The 23,702-nt window shown below is 45.2% G+C and overlaps 1 protein-coding gene across 1 annotated transcript; it reads left to right on the forward strand.

Annotated features, from left to right (window-relative positions):
* The first annotated feature begins 4,945 nt into the window (after positions 1–4,945).
* LOC133908613 (alliin lyase-like) lies at positions 4,946–23,394 on the forward strand. The gene is made up of 5 exons (XM_062350716.1): positions 4,946–5,338; positions 21,587–21,887; positions 21,983–22,272; positions 22,365–22,651; positions 22,749–23,394. The coding sequence occupies exons 1-5, from the start codon at positions 4,992–4,994 to the stop codon at positions 22,970–22,972; spliced, it is 1,449 nt and encodes a 482-aa protein (XP_062206700.1). The 5' UTR covers positions 4,946–4,991; the 3' UTR covers positions 22,973–23,394.
* The last annotated feature ends 308 nt before the right edge of the window (positions 23,395–23,702 follow it).

Below are 23,702 nucleotides of genomic sequence, written 5' to 3' on the forward strand. Positions count from 1 at the left end.
CCGGTCGAATCTCAAAGAGGTCCTCAGAATCCCCGCTTGCGGTGTTCATCCACCGAGAACAGGGTGCTGGAGTGTACCAGTGCCCGCTCATGTTTGAGGGTCCCTCAACGCTGGGTGCTCATGGGAGTTTGTCTCCAGTAGGTGTAGCGTCTCGGATTAGCCTGAGTTAGACTATGGTACACATATGTGCACGCTCCGTGGTAATTCGTGTTCCCGTACAGTAGATGTCTCGTATCTCTTAATCTCATCTTAACATGTGTATGGATATGCACATGTGTATATATGATATGAGGGTGAAATACGTGTATAAGTATACATCCTTGATGTACTTAAAAAATCTGCTATACATACAACTAATTCGTACGACTGAAGCCAAATCACGCGGGGCAACAAGATTCGGCTGAAGGAGTCAGCAGCACGCCGCATCTGCACCTGAGATCGATCTTTGGTCGTAACTCAGTCGTACAAACTAGTCGTGTGTGTAGCAAAGAAGGAAAGGGTTTGACAGGGACCGAAATGTCGTTTGCTCCGTCTCATCAAACTTAGCTTGCGTGCCGAGAACACTTAAAACTCTATTGAGAGAGAAATGCCGAACATATCTGCACAATTTAGCACACCTCTTCAACGGGAGGTAATTTTTTTCTATATATTTTCTAAAAAGGAAAATTACAAAATTATACAACCGTTTTAAAATTTGACAGAAATATACCTCTCTGCTCGTTAGCAAGAAGTAAAACCCGTTCACTAAACGGACAGAAAGTTAACATGGATATCAGTGTGATGAGCGAGAAATACCTCCCGCCTAGTAGTATAATGATATGTCTCTAAATCACTATATATATATGGAAGGTAAAACTACCTGGGACACCATTGGAAGATAGATTTGACCGAACCATGCTAGGACCATCAGGCATCAACATCGAATTGAGTTATGTGCTTTGCATCAGCTCCTTCTTGCTGGTTTTCTTTTCTTTTTTTTCTTTCTAATATTCGTTTTCAGCTTTCTTTTGTGCCTGGACTGGTGTTTTCAGTCTAGTCTCAGTATGCCTGCATTTCGTTTACAAACAAAACTTAGCATATTCTTCTTCTTTTTGGCTTCCATGCTCCACCGTTATATCCTTCTCGACCCGTCGAAGCAGCCGACGGCCGCCAGATATCCTCAAGTTGGCCCTTCCATTGGTTATCTACTAACATCTATCCCAATATGTAAGCTAAGGTTTATTAGATTAATGAATTTCCATCAATGGCAGCTTAGGATGTTTAACTTCGACTTTTGAAGCTTTTGGAAGATTTGGCAATTTATTTGGATCGTTCTGTCCTTAGTGTTATTCCTCACAAAATCCAAATGATGTATTCAAACTGTGATAATAGATCGTAAGTTTTAAATGTATAGAACCTTGTTTGATGTTTTGAGAAAAATAGGTTATTCGATAAATTCCTATCTTTTACCAAAAATCCTAGACAATTGTTCCTAATTTTGATAAAATTTGTACAATATTTATAGTATATTTGAATAGCTTCCGAAAATCGAAATTTAATCTGCACAATTTATAAAGAGAAAAGATAGCGCACATGTTCTTGCTCCTTTCGGCCCAAGCTGCCACAATCACTGCAACAGCCCATGCCCAACTGCTACGTCGTCTTCTTTCCATCGTCTTCCTTCCGTTGTCGCAATGCTGCTCTTCTTTCGCCAGCGCCAGCGCCAGCGCCATGGCAACATCGACTATGCTTCCATCTCATTTACCTCCTCTCCTCGCTTCTCCACTCGCTCTCCATCACGCTGCGGCTTGCGGCTGTTCGCTGCTCCTCGACTTCCTCCCGGACACATCCTACTCACACTTCCTCACGTGTTAGTGGCGAGGGACTTGCCGGATGGCGCCCTACTCGGTCGCCTCATCCTTGACCGCTCGATGCACCGCTCTTCTCCGTCGTTCATGTCGGCAATGCTGGCTGCGGCGAGTCTTTCCCAACCATTGCGAGAGATCAAACCTTCTATTCGATCTATTAATCGTTAATCTTCTTCCTCGATTCACAGTTGCATCGCCGCCGGTCGCGGCGAGGACGACGTCCTACATGGTGCACGTGTGTGAAGCTTGCTGCGGCGATTCTTTCCCATCGTGGCAAGAGATCAACCCTTCCGTTTGATCTATCAGTCATTTCTCTTCTTCCTCGGCTTTGATGGTCACCGCGCGCCGCCGTTACTAGCCGCGGCCAGGACGTCGAGCTGCAGCGAATCTTTTTCCCATCATCGTGCCGTGTGAGAAGCCTTCCAAGGCATGGACGGTGTCCTCTTTTTTTGGGTTGTCGAGGATGGGCACGTAGGGATGCACGTAGGCATAGCATATTTCTCTACGGTAGTTGATTTTTCTCGTTTTGAATCAGGACTCAAGGGATTCCTCATAAATCTAATTCCTCATAAAATCTAATTCCATCCATGTGATAAATCTACACCCTATAAGTACTAAACAGTAAAATGTGCCCCCGCATTGCTCCCAGGGGCGATTCGGGCGGCTCCACGCCATGATGCCACCACCGCCTCTCACCTCCTCCCTCCTACCTCACCTCCACCTGAGCTGACTGCCGGAAGCCCACGCAGTGGCGAGGATGGCGACGGCGAGGCTTCCCCCGACGGGGTTGCTCCTCCCGCAGCGACGACTCGCAACGGCGGGGCTTGTGTGGTCACCAACCTGATCTCCAGCGGGGCTCACAGCAGCGAGTGGCCACCTCCCCTCCCCACCCTCTCCCCTCCCTTTTCTCTTCTCTGGCGTTTCTGTGCATCTAGTCTAGTTTTGGGCGGCGCATGTGGTTTGGCGTCTTGGTGGAGACTAGATATGCTCGACTCCACCAAAATCCGGGCTGGCTCTGCTAAGTGGCGCATGTTTGGCGTCCTTTCGTGGGTGCGCAAGGCAGATCTGGCGGTCGACAGGTCCTTCGCTCCGCCGTTGTGTGGTGCCCTTTCGGCCGGTGCGTCGCCGGTTGCAGTGGGCCTAGGTACGTGCTTGCTTGTGTTTCTCCACTAAGCTGGGCCGTCCCTCCCTGTGCGGCATGTTGTGCGGTGGCAACAGCGGCGACTGCGCGTGCTGGCGAGCATGCGGTTCTACCATGGAGGTGGACGCACCTGGCAGTGTGGCGACCAGATCTACGTGTCGCTGCTGTCCTCGCGGCGCCTCCTATTGTGGCCGGTCGTGCTGTGGCCACGTTGCTCATCGCGGGTGCCCTTCCGGCCTCACGATGTTCGCCCTGTCTCTGTCTCCTGGTCGATTGGTATCCCACCCTTGCCGGTCTGTCCTCTACTCTCTACAGTTCCAGCCCCACAGGGAGACCAATTGCCGGTGGTGGCCTTGTGGGTGGCACGTTTATGTGGGTCGGCTGTTGCTATGTGGGTGGTGGCCTCAGCGTCTACTCGGTCGCATGGGCAGTTTGTGGAGGCGTGGTGGGTGGGGTGCGGGGAGTCACGGGAGAAAGCCTAGCCTGGCTGGTTGATCGGTGCCAACAACGGTAAAGTCATTGTGTGCCATTCTCCTTCTTGGAGGCATTGTCGTGGTGACTCTCTCTCCCTCCACCCATGCAGGACTCTTCGGGTGAAAACCTTGTCCTGGTTTCTAGATGGGCGATGGGTCGATGGTCACCTTGGAGGTCCATCTCCGATCTGAGTCGCTCATTTGTCCAATTGTAGCTTTGGTCGCTCGTTGGTCCAAGCGTTTGTCGGCGACGGCTTTTGCCACACCACACCTCGACAGAGGCTCTGGAGTTGTAGATGAGTATGCTGCTACTCTCAATTCTTGCTTTGTGTTTCCGTGATCAACTGACTCACTGAGAGTAATGTGCTGTGGTGGAGTTAGAGCTGCTGTATTGATGGGATCCGACGGAGCTCGATAATAATCACACGGGGTATGGCTCCTTCTTGTGGTGCCTGTGGTGGCCATGGATGTAGGCACGATGATATCGAGGCAATGATTGAGATACTCTGCAGGAAGATGGAGCTTTTTGCCGCTGGAGCGGCAAGCTCAGCAACGTTGATCTACTTTGGGTTTTGTCTATTTTAGCTGATTTTTTAGTGGTGTGCGAGCCGTGTTGTTTTAGTTGTTTTAGTGCCTAGTGTTGGGGGTTTTAGCCGATTTCTGTCAAATTAATTGTGCAGTTGTAAGATTTTTAGACCCAGTTTACCTCGTAAACTTAGTCAATTCTCCTTTTCAATAATAAAATCGGCAAAGCTCGTGCCGTTCTCTCGAAAAATAAAAATAAATCTACACCCTTAAATCCGGATTTGCTAAAATAGATGGTATATATGTTTTCTTTTTTCAACGATTAATGTGGGATTTTCTACAATAGATAGATAGTACTAATACAATAGATTCAGCCCGTTTCAAGAAAATACTGGATTCGTGAGACAAGTGTGGGCCGGCGCGCGGGTTCCCGGAAGAGGGGGAAGCTGGATTCAATAGCTCTTCGGTCGATGGAAGGTGGCACCAGTTGATAGCAAAGCCCAAAGGTTGCGCCAATGGATGGTGGTTGCTGCGTACGGTCACTCTCGCGGTGCTTATCTCGAGATCGATGACGACAGATGCTGGAGTGGTGAGAATCTACGCGGGAGCTCTCGCTCGCCTTCTATAGCTTTCACGGAGACGGGCTCACGCAAGATTCTACCTGGCTTTTCTACGGCCCGGTTATATTACAATCGTCAGTAGGGCCCACGAGACGAGAGCCGATTCACCCAAGATACCGAATTCAACTTTTCTTGTGATGCCGACTCCTCCAAAGGATACATGATTCACACTACTAGTACTCCAAAATCAGCAGCCAGTAACAGCGACATTTGAGGTTTTGAGAGTAGGGAGAAAAGTTACGGAATCTGACGAGCAAATTGTTATTTTCTTATGAGTCCATCTCCTTCTAGGTTGCTTCAGATTTTATACTAGACCCTATCATATTTTTTAGGCAGTAAGATCTAAATCCAATCGTCCAAGCCCTTCGGTATAACCTTATCTCCAATGGAGGCCGGTGGAGGGCAGCAGCCTAGACGACCTGCAGGCCTGCGGCCCCTTGTCGTGCTCTACCCGTCGTTGCTCCTCAACGCCCTCTTCGTCGCGCACCACTTCCTCTTGCCGGCCCGGTGGCTCGGCTCGGCCGGCGACGGTGGCAACTGCGGGCTGAGCTGGACGCTGCAGGCGGCCAGGGAGGCCGAGGCCGTGGCCGCCACGGATTGCTCGGGCCACGGGCAGGTGTTCCTGGATGGCGTGGCCGATGAGGACGGGCGGTCCGGGTGCGAGTGCAACCGCTGCTTCGCCGGGCCGGATTGCTCCCTCCGGACGCCCAACTGCACCGCCGACGCGGACAGGTACGTGACCTCTTTCGATCTCTAGCTAAAATGAACATACAAAAGGCTCCCTCCAACCGAGCCTTACAAATTTTCGTGTGCTCGCACTTGCGGTTCTCATGTCTTAAGCATCTCTAACCTTGTATACCACTTTCTGCCTTATTTTCTAACAAAAAATGCGATAAAATCAAGTTCCAACCAATTCCCTATCTCACACGTCAAATTTGATTGCTGGCTACTTTCTCCCCTCGCTTGTGACATCTAGCGAGCGAGATGCTCACTACTTCCACCTTGCTCACCACACCTAGCGAGCGGAGAGACTCGCCATCTCCGCTTCATTACAAAGGAACATAGATGATGACACGTGGACCCGTCATGAACAGTATTCGATAGCTCTGATTTCCTTTGTTATCTTCTCGGTTCAAACTCTAAAAATCTTAAAAAAATTTATACGTGTTCCATAAGCAATGTGCAACTTATTTTAATTAGATTCATCCAAAAAACTATGTAAAATTTAAACTAATTTTTTTTAAAAAAGACTTTTTATAGCTTCTAACAATGGTTTGGATCTTAAATAAACTCCTAAAAATCTAGAAATATTTATTAATATTCTTCTTATGTGATAGACTAAGTTCTAAAATTATTTTTAGCCGTAGGTTATACAGTGAAAAAGTGAGTTCCTTATAATGTTCAATTTATATGTATTTTTATTATTTTAAGTGATATTCTTCTTTTAATTCAATTTAAATTCAAACAATATATATATATAATTTAGTCGTTGAAAATATAGCTATTGTAAATATTTTTATTTATATGATACTAATAAAATATAGATGAATAAAATTTAAAAAATAATATTTAAAAAGTTGGTTGAAACGTGTAGAAAAATAGAGAAAAATTGTGTAGGAAGACTCTTACCTTAGCTTTGTTCATTCTGGTGCGCGTACGTACATGTTATGGCGCCACTTGTCCTTCCCATGTTTTCTGTTCATCTTGGAGGCCAGCGTTGGGTGGGGAGTGCCAGTCGTAGGTCTGTATTGATGACTACTTCTTGTCCAAAAGTAGCCTGATTGGACGCCACACACTGTGCTTGGAATTTTCATTTTTTTGGCTCTTCTGAAAAATAGTTTTTACAAATAGATAGTTTAAAAAATTGTTCAAAAAATAGATTTTTTCACGATGTCATATATAGTGGTGTCGTAGATCCATTTTATAGTGTTATTAACATTGACGTCGTGCTCTACCATGTCGGATACGCGCTGAAAATGTCTGAATGATGTGACCTAGTACGACGTCAAATGATGCTAAAGAACGTGGCGCAAATGTCAAAGGTATAGCGCCATATAAGTTGATGTCGTGCTGGAGGAATACATAACCAGGCCCGTGTCTTTATCTTTGTCCTCTCTCTCACTTTCCCCACTCAAAACCCTACAACTCTCTTCTACGCTGGCGCTGCCCCTCAATCGTCCCTCTCCTCCCCTCTCTAAAATCCATCAAATCCAAAGGGATTGAAACCTTCTTTTTGGTTGAAAAAGGATTGGCAAGGTAACCCCCTCCCATCCACCAATCATTTTTAATACAAACTCTCTTTGTGATGAGATTGTGAGGTACCCCTAGAATCTAGGGTTTGTTGCAATGTTTGGTTGGTAGGTTATCTTTTTGGATTAGCGATGTAAGATACGGCAAATAATATATGTATTGTTTAAGGTAGTGTAATGTATGTGTATCAAGTATTTACTCAGTGGATTTTGGTGCACTTATATATGTAGATTTTCATTTAGTTAGATTTATATGTATTCATTGCATTCTTAAAAGTTTAGGGTGGAATTTACAGCGTTGAGATGTCATTGAGCTATAGAGTGCCTAGGCTGAGGGACAACTAACACTATCACATTATCAAAGATTGTGATGCCCCGGTGCCTCCCGCTATTCCTATTCCAAACTGCAAATGTGGAGTGCCTACCGAGGTTAAACAATCGAGGCATCTTTCAAAGGTTTCCCGTGCTTACTACAGTTGTGCGGACAATCGTGTAAGTTCATTTAGCCTTTTTATAGTAATAACGAAACTATATGGCTGTTGATTTATTTTTCACAATTTGGTAGAACGACATGAGATGCTTCTTCTTCCAGTGGATGGATGGTCCGGAGATGTATGACCCGAAAATACGTCTATTCCCATATTGGTATCATCACACAACTCAGTACCATCAATTAAATCATTGGGTGCTGCCTCCACCTAAACCACCAAAAATGACGGAGGAGGAGGAGTAAGCTAGTGCTAGGTATGTGGGTAACCCCCCTTGTGCCATTATGGTGTCCGTGCACAATTGTAGTGTCTGCCTGCGGGTTTGGCATATACTCCTTTCTTCTGTTGGTCGAGACGATACCATATAAGTTGTGAAATATGTGAATAATAATGACGATTTGGCACTGTTTGTATGCTAATTTGGACATAGTTGCAAGATGGTTGGGTTGTTTGCAACTTCGAAGAGTTCATATATAGTCCGAAGTCGTATTAGCCAGAGGAGGAAGAAGTGGCAGAATACATGTTATATGACAAGATATCATGCAATGAGAACCCACCGATAAAGTGTCAGCGTGGGATCCCAGCTCAGAAGGGCGTAGTGTCATATGAGTTCGAACATGGATACTTTTGTGGTAACGTGGTTAGCAATGACTGGGTGAGTAACCGAATTGTGAAAGCATTTGTGTTGGTTATTTGGAGGTCTAACTTGTAGATACTATATTGTCGGAGACACGGAGGTGCAATCGGGAGACTTTCGAAGGTCGGCGTGACTGTTGGAGCATATACGCAAGCTCGAACCTTTAGCCAAGAAGAGGTGAATTCAAAATATTAAGAATGAGATGAGGAGTAGGTATAATGCGCTATCTCCAGGATGTTCTGAGCTATATTATTAGGGAGAATAAATTAGGTATGAAGAAGATGCTGATGTGGTGGAGGAAGAATCGTGATAAGTAACCACCGCCGTGTGAAGGGAAATGAGTAACGGGAGACACAAAGGTCAAGAGGAGGAGGCTAAAAAGGTGCAATTAGAGACGATGAATGATCTTGTTGCTAATTTGCTCATAGTTGTATCCGAAGATGGTGATGAGATGATGATGATGAGGTGCTAGTTGATGGCAATGATGACTAACATGTAGGTGTTATTAGATTAAACTTCGGGTCAATTATGATGTGTTATGTGTTTCGTCACGCTTGATGTGTTATTTCAATTCGTGTAACTTAATGGTGAAAGTTGATGTATTATCATCGAATCCTTTATTTGTGCTCGAATTCAACGATGTGAACTATGAGCCTTGCCATTTCCTTTTTTTATTGAGCCTTACCATCTTTGTATGTTGTTGTCTATAATTCTATCTGCTAGCTTGCATGTGTGTCCGAGTGGTCACGACGCCACATATTATGGTGGCAGGATCCTTACTCGAGTCCAAAACCTTTTGCGCGGAAGGTATCTGCGATGTCGTGCATATGGTAGATGGTGCCACATGTCATGGCGCCGTATCGAGCTAGCACGACGCCACAATACTCATCTCGCAGAAAGTTTGAGCCTGAACCCGATGAACGGCGCCATTATCTATGGCGCCATTTTTATAAAATTTGGCTTCACAAATAATGACGTAGTGTCCTATTTTCTAAAAGTCTAAAAAGGGATCAGGCATGCACATAATAGACAAGCAATGCTAAACCGTGAAGGAGAACATAGCATCCAAATTGTACATAGTATCGAGATGTAACATAGTATCCAAATTCTACATAGCATGGAGATAACATACACGTAGGTTCAAAATATCACATAAACACGCTGATTCTTAAATAGCATGTAAATATTACATAGCATCCATATTACAACAAAGCGGTCACTGCCTCGACCTCTTCCCCTTTCCCTTGGCACGACCAAGTGCACGCGTACCTAAGTGTACTATTGCACCTGCCGATGAGGACGCTGGGACGTCTGTGTTGGCAGTGGTGCATCTGCCAACTGGGAGCCTCAAATCTCACCATGGTCGTGGGCGTCGTCGTCTTCCTCCTCCTTGTCCTTGTCATCTGAAGCGGAGAACATAGGGGTGCGTGAAGAGCTACGGCCAGCAGATCCTGTGGTGGCATGGGACCTTGCCACTGGGGCACTAGACGCTAGGGACCAATCTCGTAGCAATCTCTCTAGTCGATAATTGCACCATCAGTCGATCATCATCCAAGTAAAATTCTCTCTCATCCTCGTACGTCTCGTTGTCACCAAAAACAGCTACGTCCACCCGGTCGGCTGCAATGCCAACTCAAACTAAATCATTAGGAACGACATTTTCAACATCATCAACAATCGGTGCTTCTATTGGGTAACCATAAGGGACTTCTGTAACTTCTAGAACCTCATGTGCCAAAGGCTCAACAACCAAATTGAGCTCCACATCATCTTTAATCAGTGGTTGTGATGGTAGAGTTACTTCAACACTGCATTGTTGCGAAGGAGCACTTGTCACCTTTTGACCACCAAATCTAGAACTCTTACTTCCGACTCCGTCAAAATTTTAATTTAAGCATCCCAATCACTCTCACTACCTATTTGGGCCATCATCTCTATACGTGGTCCATTCAAACCCACATCAATCCTCCCTTCGAACCCAACATAAACCCCTTCTTCCGTCCATCCCAACCGCTCTTTCACTCTAGCGCACAAAGTAGACAATGACGGAGTTTCACCACATAACAATGTCTCATCTGGCATGTCAACAAATATGGCACTCTCATTATCATCCCTCTGAACAATACCTCCATGGTTCAACCTCGCAAATCTGACCATCTACATACATCTGAACTCGCACACAATGCATCAATTCAAATGATTGAAAATACGACCCCAGACATATGAAAACTAATCAACGTAAGTTCTTACGGTCCCTACAAAATTTGGAATCAACCATATGTTTTTAAATAACAGACATAGTATCTAAATGATTTAATCCATGCATCATAAATTTAAGTGAACATGGTTGCAACAACATGGGAGCTACACTCAGAAAATGATCTAATGTTATTGTGAAGACATCCTAATTACTTCACCAACAATAATAGATATTTCAACTCAACAAGTTCAATTTACTCTTTCAAGCATAATGTTCTTGTAGCTTGTTAGGATCCCGACCTTACGTTCCCCTGTGCCTCGTGTATCATTGCCTGGATCAAGTAGTTGATAACACAAAATTCAACAGAATGAGTCAAATACATACTTTGAATAAAAATAATTACCTGAAAGACACAAAAGATGATCTGGTGGACAAGGATCCACAACAGACCAGCCAAGCAAAAGAGTCTATAGCTGAGCGGAGCGAACAACGATACAACCCAATGTCACAGGCAACTCGGGTGCGGACGTGACCTTAGACTTATTTTCTTATCTTTGGCTGGGTTGAGGTTGATCTCTATCTCAACAATCTGAAAGCAAGAAGATTGAGTACAAAAGGTACTCAACAAGTCCTATACTACTTCAAGGGGTTGATAGATGCATAATAGCTATTTCAAGGATGAGTCTTTACGGTATAGTTTTAAGCGTAAATCAGGTTTTATGTAGGTATCCATTTATATTCTCTACTATTAACCTTTTGAAGTAGTTTAAAATAAGGTAACATGGTAACAAAGCTTTTGAAATAGTTTAAAATAAGATAACTTGGTAACAAAGCTTTCGAAATAGTTTAAAACAAGGTAACCTAATAACAAAGCTTTGAAAACAGTTTTAAAACAAGGTAACCTGATAGCAAAACTTTTGAAATAGTTTTAAATCTAGAAAACAGTAACAAACTATATCAGAGAGGTTTTTGGTCTTGAAAGGGGCTACACCTCGCTCCGCAATAACTTTTATCACACCTAGTGTACCTCTAGTACTACACAGATTCTAGCGGATTGAGCCAGCAATCTCATCACACGGGTATCTAGTCCACACACTCGTTCATCAAGACACACGCAACCGGAGTCTATTCAAGTGTGACCATGCCTTCGCATGTCCATAACCATGGACACGATTATTCAAATTGATTTACACTCTGCATAAGTTGTATAGTTTTACCTATGCAATATGCTCAGCCTCCAACTGTTGCAAGCGGAGGAGTGAATCATACCGAGACACTCTAATCACCTTTCGAGCTGGGCTTTTCTACAAGATTTACCCCCAAATGCTAGAGTCCATGTATTGAAGGCTAGTCTCCTTTTTAAGCCTAGGCCGGGACTAGCAACCTTCAAACAAAGGGGCATATGGACACTTGACTGCTCGCTACTCTTAGCCTCCTAGTATGATACCCAACTCAGTTTGGTGAAGAAAAGTCAAGTCCTGCCCGTTCATGACGTATGGTTGCATGGGGGTGGCTAAGCATGATGGCGCAAGACTCAGTCCTTAAGCGGCTAGGGTAGATATCTTCTAGCAATGAACACCACAGAGGTAACTCAAGCCCACAGGAGAATCCTCATCCAGAGTACTACTCCATCTGCCCCCGTCAAAACAGTTTTCACCCATTTTTACACAACACCCTCCACAACCCACACGACAACGGATTTCAGAACCATCACAGAACTCACAACCATCAATGATTCATGGTAAATGAGTTATCATTGATAACAGTAAATCTTGTGTCCGAGGAGAGGTGCTTTAAAAGTGACGTCTCCAAGGAGATGTATTCAATCCTAAGCATGCTAAATATCAAAGCATCGTCCGACATTAATATAGATAACAATAGGTAAATCCTAGGATGATATGTATTATGGATGTTGACATGTTAAGGCCTGACAATTGTTTGACAGGATTAACTACTATAAGTAGTTTGTAAAAGCGCAATACATAGCACATGCGATAATAAGTCAAGTTTTAGTTGATCGTGTAGATTTTTTGACAACATAGGTTCAATATGATCACGGAGATAGGACTTGCCTTCCCGAAGGTCAATTCACGATTGGTCTTGTCGTTCAAGTCTTCCGAGTTCTTCATCATCAGGCATTGCCTTCAGATCCTTCCTCACGTTCTTGCTTAAAACCTTGCCTTCGAGCCTACGCAGATTAACAACGAAAACGCAAAATGACTAAACAACGGAACACCAGAATAAAACCAAGAGAAACACAAAAACGAAAGAAGAACAACGGTGAAAACGATGAAGCTAAACTAGTGGAAACAAGATTGGCAACTCTTGGCTAACCAAAACTGTCGTAAGGAGCCTAGCGGAAACATCTAGTGAAGCTAGGTCAAACTGTTAACTTAGTTGTTTTATTAACTTAAGAGTATCTTAAACAAGCCATTAATAACTAGGTGAGAGTTTATTAGCTTAACCATCAGAAGGCAATATTTAGGGTTTGTACGTGTAGGTGAGTACACGTGTACAAACATAAACGTGTATGTGCTACTTACGTCTATATGTATATGAGCATATATACATATATATACATAAGTATAACTCTAGGTGATTATATGTGCTTATCTGTGGAGATTAATATTCTAATCTATAGCACTAAACTAAGTTCATCTAGTAATTAATCTTAATTACCTAGTGTTGCTTAACTGTCTCGCTAATTAAGTTATAAACTATTGGTATGGTAAAAGCATGCATATAATTAATAACTAGGTTAAACTATTCTTTAAAACTAATTAATTAATTATTAAAAAGGTATTCAATTAATTAATTACCAATGTTAAATTATTTTATTATATTATAATGACACGTGTATATGGATTTATCATATACACTGGTTAATCTTATTACTTTAATTAAACTAAGATTAATCTATAACCTATAGCATGAAATGACCATCTATGTCTAAAGATTAAATTAAAGAAAAGACCTTTAGTTTAATCTAATAACTATTCTATTTTGCAACAGGATTAACCCTACACTTGAACTAGTTTAACATATGCAACTCTACTACGATTATAACCTAAACATGGTTATCAATTTATCTAACTCGACTTCATTTATCAAAAGGCGAGACCGAACACTAGGTTAAACGCCATGACAAGAAATAAATACCAAACGAGAATATTAAACAAACTTCAAAAATTACAAGATTCGATTGGGAGATATATTATGATTTTAGAGGAACATCAGCAAAAGAATCACCAAAATCGGAGTTGAAATGGACGAGTTATGGCTCTCAGAAGATTTACCAGAAATCGAAATTCTAGAAATTGAAAAAGGAGTACTGTTTCGTGGACTTGGTCCACGGGTTTGTGAACTGAAGGGGACTGTGAGGGCGGCGCACGGTGGACTGGAGGGGCTACACCATGGGCTCGGTCCATGGACCGGTGGACCGAGGGGGCGGTTCGGTGGTCGATCCACCATTAACCTAGCCGGTGGACACGGGCCTACCAGTGGGGCCCACTGTTGGTGAGAGGAGGGAGAGGCCAAGGGGATAAGGCTAGGTGTCCGATGCCCGTGTGTGGCTCGCAAAGAGAGGGAGCAGAGGAAGGGGGATGAGGGCTCCGGGGAGAGTGAGATGGCGGCTGACAAAGGAGGAAGCAGCGGAGTGAGGCTGGAGGGAAGTTAGCTGGTGATGGAATAAGGCCAGAGGGAGCGAGAAATAGGGGCCGGAGAGGAGGCAACACCGGAAGAGATGGTGGCACCAGAGAGGGGGAGGTGGCCGAAGTGAATGGGAAAGCCGAGCAATGCGGGGAGACTGGGTGGCGCGGTGGAGAAACGGCCGGGCGGTGTCGCGAATGACGGCAAGCGAATGGTGGCACGAGCCGATGGTGCAGGCCAGGAGTGCGGGACAACAACGACTTGCGAGGCGGTGTGGCGCAAGGGGACCAACTGCGGTGTGAGGTAGTGCATCTAGTGGGCTAGGCGACGATCGCGTGAGCCGCAGCACGGCGACAGAGAGAGAGAGAGAGAGAGAGAGAGAGAGAGAGAGAGAGAGCGGAGGAAAGGGAGATGGCTCATCGAGGGTTGTCAGCAATGGAAAGTAGCGCGATGCAGGACAACGCAGCTGTAGGCAATGGCTAGATACTGTGATGGCTCGACGGCGATGTGCGTGGACTCAGCTCGGTGGCGACCTTATCAGCTGAGAAGCTGGTAGAGCTTGTCGGCGTCTCGGTGCCGGGCAAGCTCAATGATGCGAAAGGAGCAGCAAAGGGAGAGGCTCACTGTGGTGGATGGTGCGTAGACAGTGATGTGAGCTAGTGGCGGGATGGCATGGTGGTGTGAAGAGGAGCAGAGGGCGGTGCCGGGGAAGTGGCTAAGCTGCTGCTCGCCGTGGGTGTGCTCTGTGGTGTTACGATGTGGAGGCTCATGTGTATGTGTGCAAGTGTTGATGAATGCTTGCAGGTGAAGGAAGAGAGGATGAAAGCAAAATGGTTTTTACTTGCTAAGTGAATATCAGAGAGAGTGGGCTGCTATGTGATGGCCATGTATGCTCTGTGTGTGATCTTTTACTGGGAGAGAGGAGAGAGGTGGCTGCTCTGGTGAGAGGGAGAAAGGAGTAGAGAGAACAGAGAGAGTTCAGTGGCTGAGAGAGGACTTTTGCTGCCTGGGCAAAAGATCAAAGGGAGTGTGAGAGAGCAAGGCATGGGAGAAGGTGGCCAGTGGGTGTTTTGCAGGTGGAAGGAGAGAGGGCTCAGGGGTGAGGGAGTTAAGGCGGCGATGGACTTTTGGTGCTATGGGAGAAAGATCAGGGAGAAGGAGAGAGCAGAGATGTGAGAGATGACAGAGAATAGTGAGATGAGAGAGTGAGACATTTGTGTGACAAACCAATTTGATGTATTTGAATTGTAAATGGAATGTGTGATAATTTGAATAAAGGTATTCGAATTTGAACTAGATTGCATGATGATTCGATGATTTAAATTGATTGCATTTGAATTGAGATGTATGACGATTCAAATGAATGACTTGAATTTGAAATGGATTGGGCAATTCAATTTGTATTCGAATATTTAAAGAATAGAGGTTGAGATTCGAATTTGAGGGACATTCAAATTCGAGTTGACCAAAGTTAATTGGGGATTATTCAATGGAATAATTGAATTATAGATTTTAGCTGGATTGGAAGATCGATTTTATCGGATTGATTTGGATTAGGAAATTGCCAAAAGGAACTAGAACAAATTCGAATTGAGAAGCATTCAATTCGAATCGCCATGCAAAGAACCATAAAAACAAACAAAGCAAAAATGCATATGCTCACTTTACTACAAGGATTAATTGGGAAATTAATTTGGTGATCTCTAGAATATTTAGCCAAAATAATATATTTGAATACACACATGTAAGTATATACATATTCAAATATATATTTCCTTAATTTTATACCAGTTTAATAAATAGAAAAAGTTTTAATTTGGAATGAATTTTTCTCTATTTTATATGCTAAAACTCAAGTTGTTACATAGCTTAACCATGAAAAAAGATACCAAACACGAGAACTATAAGACCCTGGATTCCGGGATTTCCTGTGCCTCTTGTATCAGTCCCTAGATAAAATAGCTGATATACACAATATAACATTTGTAGTATCACAGTCAAACTTCGTACTTAAATACCGAGGTTCAGAGTAAAAGGTTACAAACCGTACTGTATATTACAAACCTTACCGAGAGACCAACAAGACATAGTGGAAAGCAAAAGCCCAAGTCACAAGCAGCATAGGGTGCGAACGCGACTTTTAAGACTACTCTTCATCCTCGGCTTCATCTCTGATGAAGTCGGCATCGCCTTCGTCATCCAAATAACAAGAATGAGTACGGAAGGTACTCAACAAGCCCTGTACTACTTCAAGTGTTTGATAGATGCATAAAAGATTCAAGGATAAAGCTTTAAGGTTTAGTTTCAAGCGTAAAATAATTTATGCAGGTATTCAATTGTATTAAGCTACTATTGGCTTTAAAACAGTTTAAATAGTTCAAAACCAAGTGACGAGCTATATCTGGATTTTTTGGGTCCTAGGAGGGGCTACACCTCGCTCCGTTGTCTCTGTCATCACATCTGTTGACCTCTAGTACCACATAGCTTTTAACAGATTGAGATAGGAACCTCATCACACGGATATCTAGTCCACACACTCACTCTTCAAAACACACGCACTCAAAGTCTATTTAAAAAGGTTCTAACTTCGCATGTCCACGACTGTGGACACGGCTATTTAAATAGGTTTACACTCTGCAGAGGTTGTACACTGTACCCACGCGATAAGCTCAACCTCCAACCGTGGAAAGCAGAGGAGCGAATCATACCGAGACACTCCAATCATCTTTCCTGTCGGGATTTTCTACGAGATTTATCCCCAAGCGCTAGAGTTCTTGTACTGAAGGCCAGCCCCCTTTTTAAGCCTAGGCCAGTTCTAGCAACCTTCAAACAGAGGGACAAATGGTCACTTGACTGCTTGCTGCTCTCAGCTTTCTAGTATGATGTCCAACTCAGTCCGGTGAAGAAAAGTCAAGTCCTGCCCATTCAGGACACATGGTTGCACGGGGGTGGCTAAGGCATGGCAGCGAAATGACTTGGTCCTTAAGCGGCCAGCGTAGATATATTCTGACAATGAATACCATAGAGATAACTCAAGCCCCCCGAGAGCATCCTCATACAGAGTAATACTACACCCGCCCCCGCCAAAACTATTTTTCACCTATTTTTACACATCACCTTCCACATCCTACACGACATCAAGGATCTCATCACCATCATGGAATTTACAATCATCAAGGACTCATGGTATATGAGTTAACAATAATAACGATCAAGAGATATCTCCAAAGAGATGTATTTTCAAAGTGACGTCTCTGAAAAGACGTATTCAATCCTAAGCATGCTAGATATCAAGACATAGTCCGTCATTAATATAGATAACAACAGGTAAATTCTAGGATGATATGTATTCTAGATGATGATATTTTAGGCATGATATGTATTGATAGGTTAACTATTATGAGCAGTTTGTAAAAACACCATACATAGCACATGCAATAATAAATCAAGTTTTAGTTGATCATGTAGATTATCTGAAAACATGGGTTCAATATGATCAAGGAACTATGACTTGCCTTCTCCTCGCAGAATTCTGGCAGTTCTGCACTTATGACAATGGTCATTAATGAGCTATACTAGAGAAGATCAAATAACACCAAATGAAAAGTCAAATGAGCCCTAATGGATATCACATTGTGATAGATGGGTAAATCTCGGATTTAGATGAATTTTGGCAAAAGAATCGTCGAAATCGGAGACAGAACACAGAAGTTATGGCCCCTGAAAGATGTAATCTAAAATTAAACCGAGAAATTATGAAATTGCACTATTTATAGGTGGGGCCCATAGGTGGGACCCACTGCATAGTAGCCTGGGCCCACATGAATAGTGACTTAGTGGGACCCACATGAATAGTACCAGATGGGCCAAACTGAGCTCAAGTTTGGGCCGGGTTTGAGACTAGATGAGTCGGGCCAAGCTGGGCTGCATCGTGCTTGGCCCAATTGGGTTGGGCCAACTATAGCAACGCATGAGCTCAGCCTCTACCTGCTTGGCCAGGCCGAGCGACACGCGAACAGTGGCCCATCCACGCGCACGCGTAGGTGTGTGGGCGATGAAGGGGGAAAAAGCGATAGATGATGAGCAATGCGGCGGAGCCACGTCGGCCAACTCGCCTGAGATGCGCTCCCGTGGAGTTCCATGACGAAGGCTCACGCTGGCCAGCTACGCGCTATGGGGAAATCGGCTAGGGGCTTAACGAAGGCAGCCAGCGGTGGAAATAACACCAGATGGCGGCGGCACATGAAATTTGGGTAGTATCTCCCCTTGGCTACTCACGCTCTCCCTGCATGGAAACATGCCTAGGGCTCCCTGGACATCATGACGCGATGGCCGGAGCACACACAGAGGCACAACACATTGGCGACGAGCACAACACGACGGTGGAAGGGAAAACACGCTACTGCATGTGGCTATGCGCGAGAAGAAGCATGGGGATGGCTACTAGCTACCTAGGAGGGAGCGTGAGGGGATGAGAATCCTCACCGAGAGCAAGAACGATGACGTGTAGGGCGGCGACACGGCGATTCGTCGAAGTGATGGCGGCGGTTTTGCTCGTCTCTAGCTCGGACGGCCTCCCGTCGGGCTTCCGGTGAACGGACGATGGTACAGGGATGGCGGCATCCACCCAGGGCTCCTTGGCAGCACGTGGGCAACAGATTGGCAACTGTGAGCTTTGGTGGCGTGCAATGGTGGCGGCGGCGGTAAAATGGGGAAAAGGGGAAGGAGAGGGGCCAGGGTTGTGCTATTTATAAAGGGAAAGGGAGCTATAGGGAGGCAATGCGATTGCTTGCGTCACATGGTCGACAGCGATAGCGCGATGGTGAGGTGGCGGGGTGACGCCCACCATTTTTCCCATGGCCTGGGCGCACTGCGCCATCTAAGTGCGTGCGTGGGCACGGAAGTCATGCAGCACAAAGGCATGGGAGGCGCGAGCATGGGTAGAAAGAGAAGACAGAGCGAGTGAGCAGAGGGTGTTGCGATGATATTTCCCAGAGGAGCAGGCGACTTTCGCACTGGCGGACGATGCGGTGTGACATTGCGCTGGCTGTTGGCCAATGCGCGACACATGATTTTCCTACCCTTAGGGAGAAAGTAAAGGCCTGGACGGTCACGCGGGCAAGGGCGAGTGGTGGGCTGGAGAGCGCGCGGGTGAGGTGGGCCGGAAGCATGGTGGTGACCCAACATAGGGGAAGGAAGGGGGGAAAGGGAAGGAAGGCCGGGCCGGCTGTCGTGGGCCGCGCAAGGGACAAGGAAGGGGAGATTGCGCCCGTGAGAGAAAATGGAAAAAGAAAACGAGAATGAATTTTAGGATCTTTTCAAATGAGATATTTGAATTTGGTTTTAACTTTGGATTAAGATTAACTCAAACGAACATATTTGAACTTTGATTTGGATTGGATCTAGATCTTTGGGAGAGGATTTGAATTCAAGGGATTTGAATCCAATTTGATTTGAGATGAGGGAAAACTAAGAGTAGATTTGAAATTGAGAATTTCAAATCTTCACACAAAGAACCATAAAAACTATAAACCAATGCATAAGAACCATTTTAATGTAGGGAATATTTTAAAAATAATTCTAGTGCATTTTTGGAATACTTATCGAAGTAATACATTTGAATATGTACATATACATACATATATATATATATATATATATATATATATATATATATATATATGTGTGTGTGTGTGTGTGTGTGTGTGTGTGTGTGTGTGTGTATTTCTTTGTTTTTAGTTGGTTTAATTAGTTATAATTTTTTAAATTTGTAGTGAAACTTACTATTACTTAATATGCTAAAACTCGGGACGTTACAAGAACCTAATCTACCTAATGTCTTTGCACTAAGATAGTTCCTGTACAATATAATTTTTATATAGTAATTTTTATTTAGTTTTCTTTAATCACTAAGACAGTTCCTTCGTTATTACCTATGTTCTGACTTCAGGATGGGCTAGTCTAACATCAGAACTTATGCAACTCTTTGGTCTTATATGGAACTTGATAAGAAGATATATTATGATAATAAAAGAAGATTGTGATTTTCTTTCTCATTTACCTATCACACTGAAGTTGCAAAAGTTTTGTTATTTAGACCATTGGGCTTCACATGCTCTAAAGAACAAGCACTAAAAAACCAGCAAAAATAGGACTCAACAATCACAAATACCTTAATTCACAAAGACAGTTACAACAAGTGATGTACATATATACATCAGGAAGTAGCAAGCAAAATATTGGTATCATACACCCCATCATTTCATCTCACATTTTGCTATGCGCGAATGCCTACAGTGTAACACAACATAACAACATTGTGGAGATATGAATTTTTTGTTCTAATTACATATATACCCTTAATTTGAGGATCTTAACTATCACTAGATATACAAAAGGACTAGTGTATGGGATGCTTTGTGCATAGGAAGAGCTGAGTATGTGAAAATTGTCCACGAAAATGCTTCACGTGAAACCACATATTCATTTATGTGCTACCATCGAAATGATTTGACCATCCGATTTTAGTTGTACTTGAGTTGTACTAAAATAGCTATACCTAATAGCATGAAAATATGCTAAGATCGAGGATTATTTAAACCCCCTTTTCAGTTCCTTTAGCTCATCTTCCCAAGCACCCTTCCCTAGCAACATTTTAGCAAGTGGCATAGTAAATCATCACAAGAATGTATGTGTAAATACAATACTTGTCTAGTTCTTTGCCAATCTAACACCCCCTGTTTACACATCGTTGACCTGCACAATTATCGCATGGGTCTAGTGTGCAATGCTTATGAATGTTTGGTTTGAGTCTAATTTGTCACACCAAAGATTGAGATTCTAATACCCCTCATCTTGGAGTCAGCTGTGGGCGAGGAGGGCACCGGTGGTGGGGACGCTGGGGGTGGGGTGCTGCTGGCAACGGGGAGGAGCTGGAGAGTCGAGCCGCTACTAGTGACGGGGAGGACCTGGAGGCAGGGCAACGCTGCCGGTGGGTGAGGGGCGGAAGGGGTGGGGCTCGGGCGGCGCGGGAGCTGGGGCGATGCGCGCGCTTGAGCGGTAATATCTCATGGGGGTGTGTGCTGGCGGCGAGGTCGCATGGGCGGCGGCGAGTCACGCAAACAAGTGCTAGCGACGATGGCGGTGCAAGCTTTGTGTGTTTGCTGCACAGGCAAGGGAGAGGGGAAAGAAGGCATGGCTAGCCCGCTTTTAAGTCCCAAAGAACAATGCCATGCCTGCTTATGCGGCCTCATATTCAATCAACGAAACAGAAACTTAACTCAATCTGTCCAAATTGATACATAAACCAAACATAATTCTTTTCAACAAATATAACCCTGCTCAACCTGCTTCCTCTCAGCGTGCTTATACGATGCAGTTTTATGAAATCTCGTCTGAAAAACCGAACACGCCCTTAGATTCTGCTTGTCTGAGTCACATTTTTTAATCATTGCATTTGGTAAAATTACCAAATCAGTCCAATGTACCGTTTAGCATCAGACATGCATCCGCTTATATATAGGAGTTGGATCCTACCAGCAGCACATTCGGGACTCGGAAACTGTCCAACACAGTAGACCAGATGCCCACATCCGATTCCGTCCACTCACACTGCAGCAAGAATGGTGCTTGGTCTTGTCGCTTGTTGCAGTGGTGCTTGGTCTTGTCGCTTGTTGCAGCGGCACCACCCGTACATCGCATGCTGACTGACGACTGACCACGCCGATCGTGTTCCATTTGCAATGTTTGGTCGTGCAGCGGGAACCCGTTGTTCCTGGAGCCGTACTGGATGCGTCACGCCGCGGCCAGCGCCGTGATGGTCTCCGGGTGGCACCGCTTGAGCTACACCACCACCGACAGCATCTTCCAGTCCGTCGAGCTCAAGAACCAGATCCGGCGGCTGCACAGGGCTGTCGGCAACGCAGTCGTCGATGGCAAGCACCTGGTGTTCGGCGCCGGCTCCATGCAGCTTATCAACGCGCTGGTGCACGCGCTCTCCCCGGACGCCAGCGCCGCCTCACCACCGGCCCGCGTGGTCGCCAGCGCGCCGTATTACCCGGTCAGCCTTTTTAATCACGATGTATAGTACATTGTCCGTCGCTACAGGGGAATCCAACACCTTAAGTTCATTCGTTTTGTCGATCGATCGTGCAGGCGTACAGAACACAGACGACGATGTTCGATGGCCGGGAGTACAAATGGGGCGGAACCACTGCTCTCTGGGCCAACGCGTCACGGAACTCCACCGACGGCTTCATCGAGTTCGTCACGTCGCCGAACAACCCCGACGCCCTGCTCCACAAGCCCGTCCTCGGCGGCTCAGCGGTGATCTTCGACCACGCGTACTACTGGCCGCACTTCACGCACATCCCGGCGCCGGCCGACGAGGACGTCATGCTGTTCACCATGTCCAAGCCCTCCGGGCATGCCGGCAGCAGATTCGGGTACATACGTAGCATCATGTGCTGTGTGCATACGAATGCATGTATAGTACATGGGCAGAAAAAAAAATGACACGTCTCGTTGTGTCGCATAGATGGGCGCTGATCAGGGACGAGAAAGTGGCTAAAAGGGCGTACGAGTACGTGCAGAGCAGCACATTTGGCGCGTCCAGGGACACCCAGCTGCGGATGCTGCGCATCGTGAAGGCCATACTGGCCAACCTGCACGGCAAGGATGATATCTTCGCTTTCGGGCACGACGTGATGAGAGCCAGGTGGCGCAGGCTGAACGCCGTTGTGTCGAGGTCCCGTCGCATATCGCTGCAGAAGATCCCTCCCCAGTACTGCACCTACTTCAAGCGGATCAGGGAGCCATCGCCAGGTGAGCTTCTGAGCTTTAGTGGACATTGCTTGCAACTCATAGCAAATTCTCTCACATCGACATTACGAAGCCTCTAACTGTATGGGCCGGTGGACAGCTTATGCTTGGGTGAAATGCGAGAGGGAGGAAGACGAAGACTGCTACGAGGCGCTGCTCAAGGCAAAGATCATCACACGCACCGGCGTCGGGAACGAGGCTAGCAGCAGGTACACGAGGGTGAGCCTCCTCAAGTCGAATGACGACTTCGACGTGCTCATGGAGAGGATCACAGATCTTGTCAATGCCGAGAAGTACGACGCTCCTAGTTCGAGCTCCATGTGATGCTAATCCATGGAAGCCTGGATCGACACCAATATTAAAGTACCGGAATGGTCAACTCCAAGTTGATTGTTTCTCTTGCTCATGATAAGCTGGTGAGTATATCAGAAGCTGTGGATGGGGATGAAAATCAAAACACTTAATACTGGAAAGGATCAGCTAGGCGCTGATTGTTCTATAAAGGAAATACTGGAACCATCAACTTGAAATTGATTAATTGTTTATCATGATAGTTAAACTGGTGAGTATCGTAAGAGTTGTGGATGGGCAGGATAAAAACAGTATTGGAAACCATCAGCTACGCGCTGATTGTTCTTAGAATAGGTAATGCATAGGGAAGATGTGTATTCAGTAGTGCATGGAACTGTGTAAGTACTTCAATGGACATTATCATTATGTATTGCAGCGACGTAATTACTACTTCAGCTACGAACATGAAAAACGACTTGATTGGGCACATATGCAAATGAAGATTGTTTATGCACTACGAGTTGTGAAACCGAACAACCTGTTCAGATTGTGACAGAGTGATCAGTATACCCCTTAAAAAATCTCTAAGGTGCGGTGCTGCAGGAACCTACTGCACCACGGCCCGGATGCCCACCACGTGGCCACAAAAACGATCTAAAAGCATGTGGACGAAGCCGAGCTAGATGTGTCCTCACGTGAGCCGAGCACCAGGCACCTGCGTGAGCCGAGCGAGCTATTCCGTGCGGGCCGTTCGTCTCTGTTT

This window comes from Phragmites australis, chromosome 2 (genome assembly GCF_958298935.1).
Source record: "Phragmites australis chromosome 2, lpPhrAust1.1, whole genome shotgun sequence".
NCBI lineage: Eukaryota > Viridiplantae > Streptophyta > Magnoliopsida > Poales > Poaceae > Phragmites > Phragmites australis.

Coding starts and splice junctions, on each gene's coding strand:
- LOC133908613 (XM_062350716.1), top strand. CDS start 4,992: ATGGAGGCCGGTGGAGGGCAGCAGCCTAGACGACCTGCAGGCCTGCGG. Junction 5,339..21,586: donor TGCACCGCCGACGCGGACAG/GTACGTGACCTC, acceptor TTGGTCGTGCAG/CGGGAACCCGTTGTTCCTGG. Junction 22,273..22,364: donor CATGCCGGCAGCAGATTCGG/GTACATACGTAG, acceptor TGTGTCGCATAG/ATGGGCGCTGATCAGGGACG.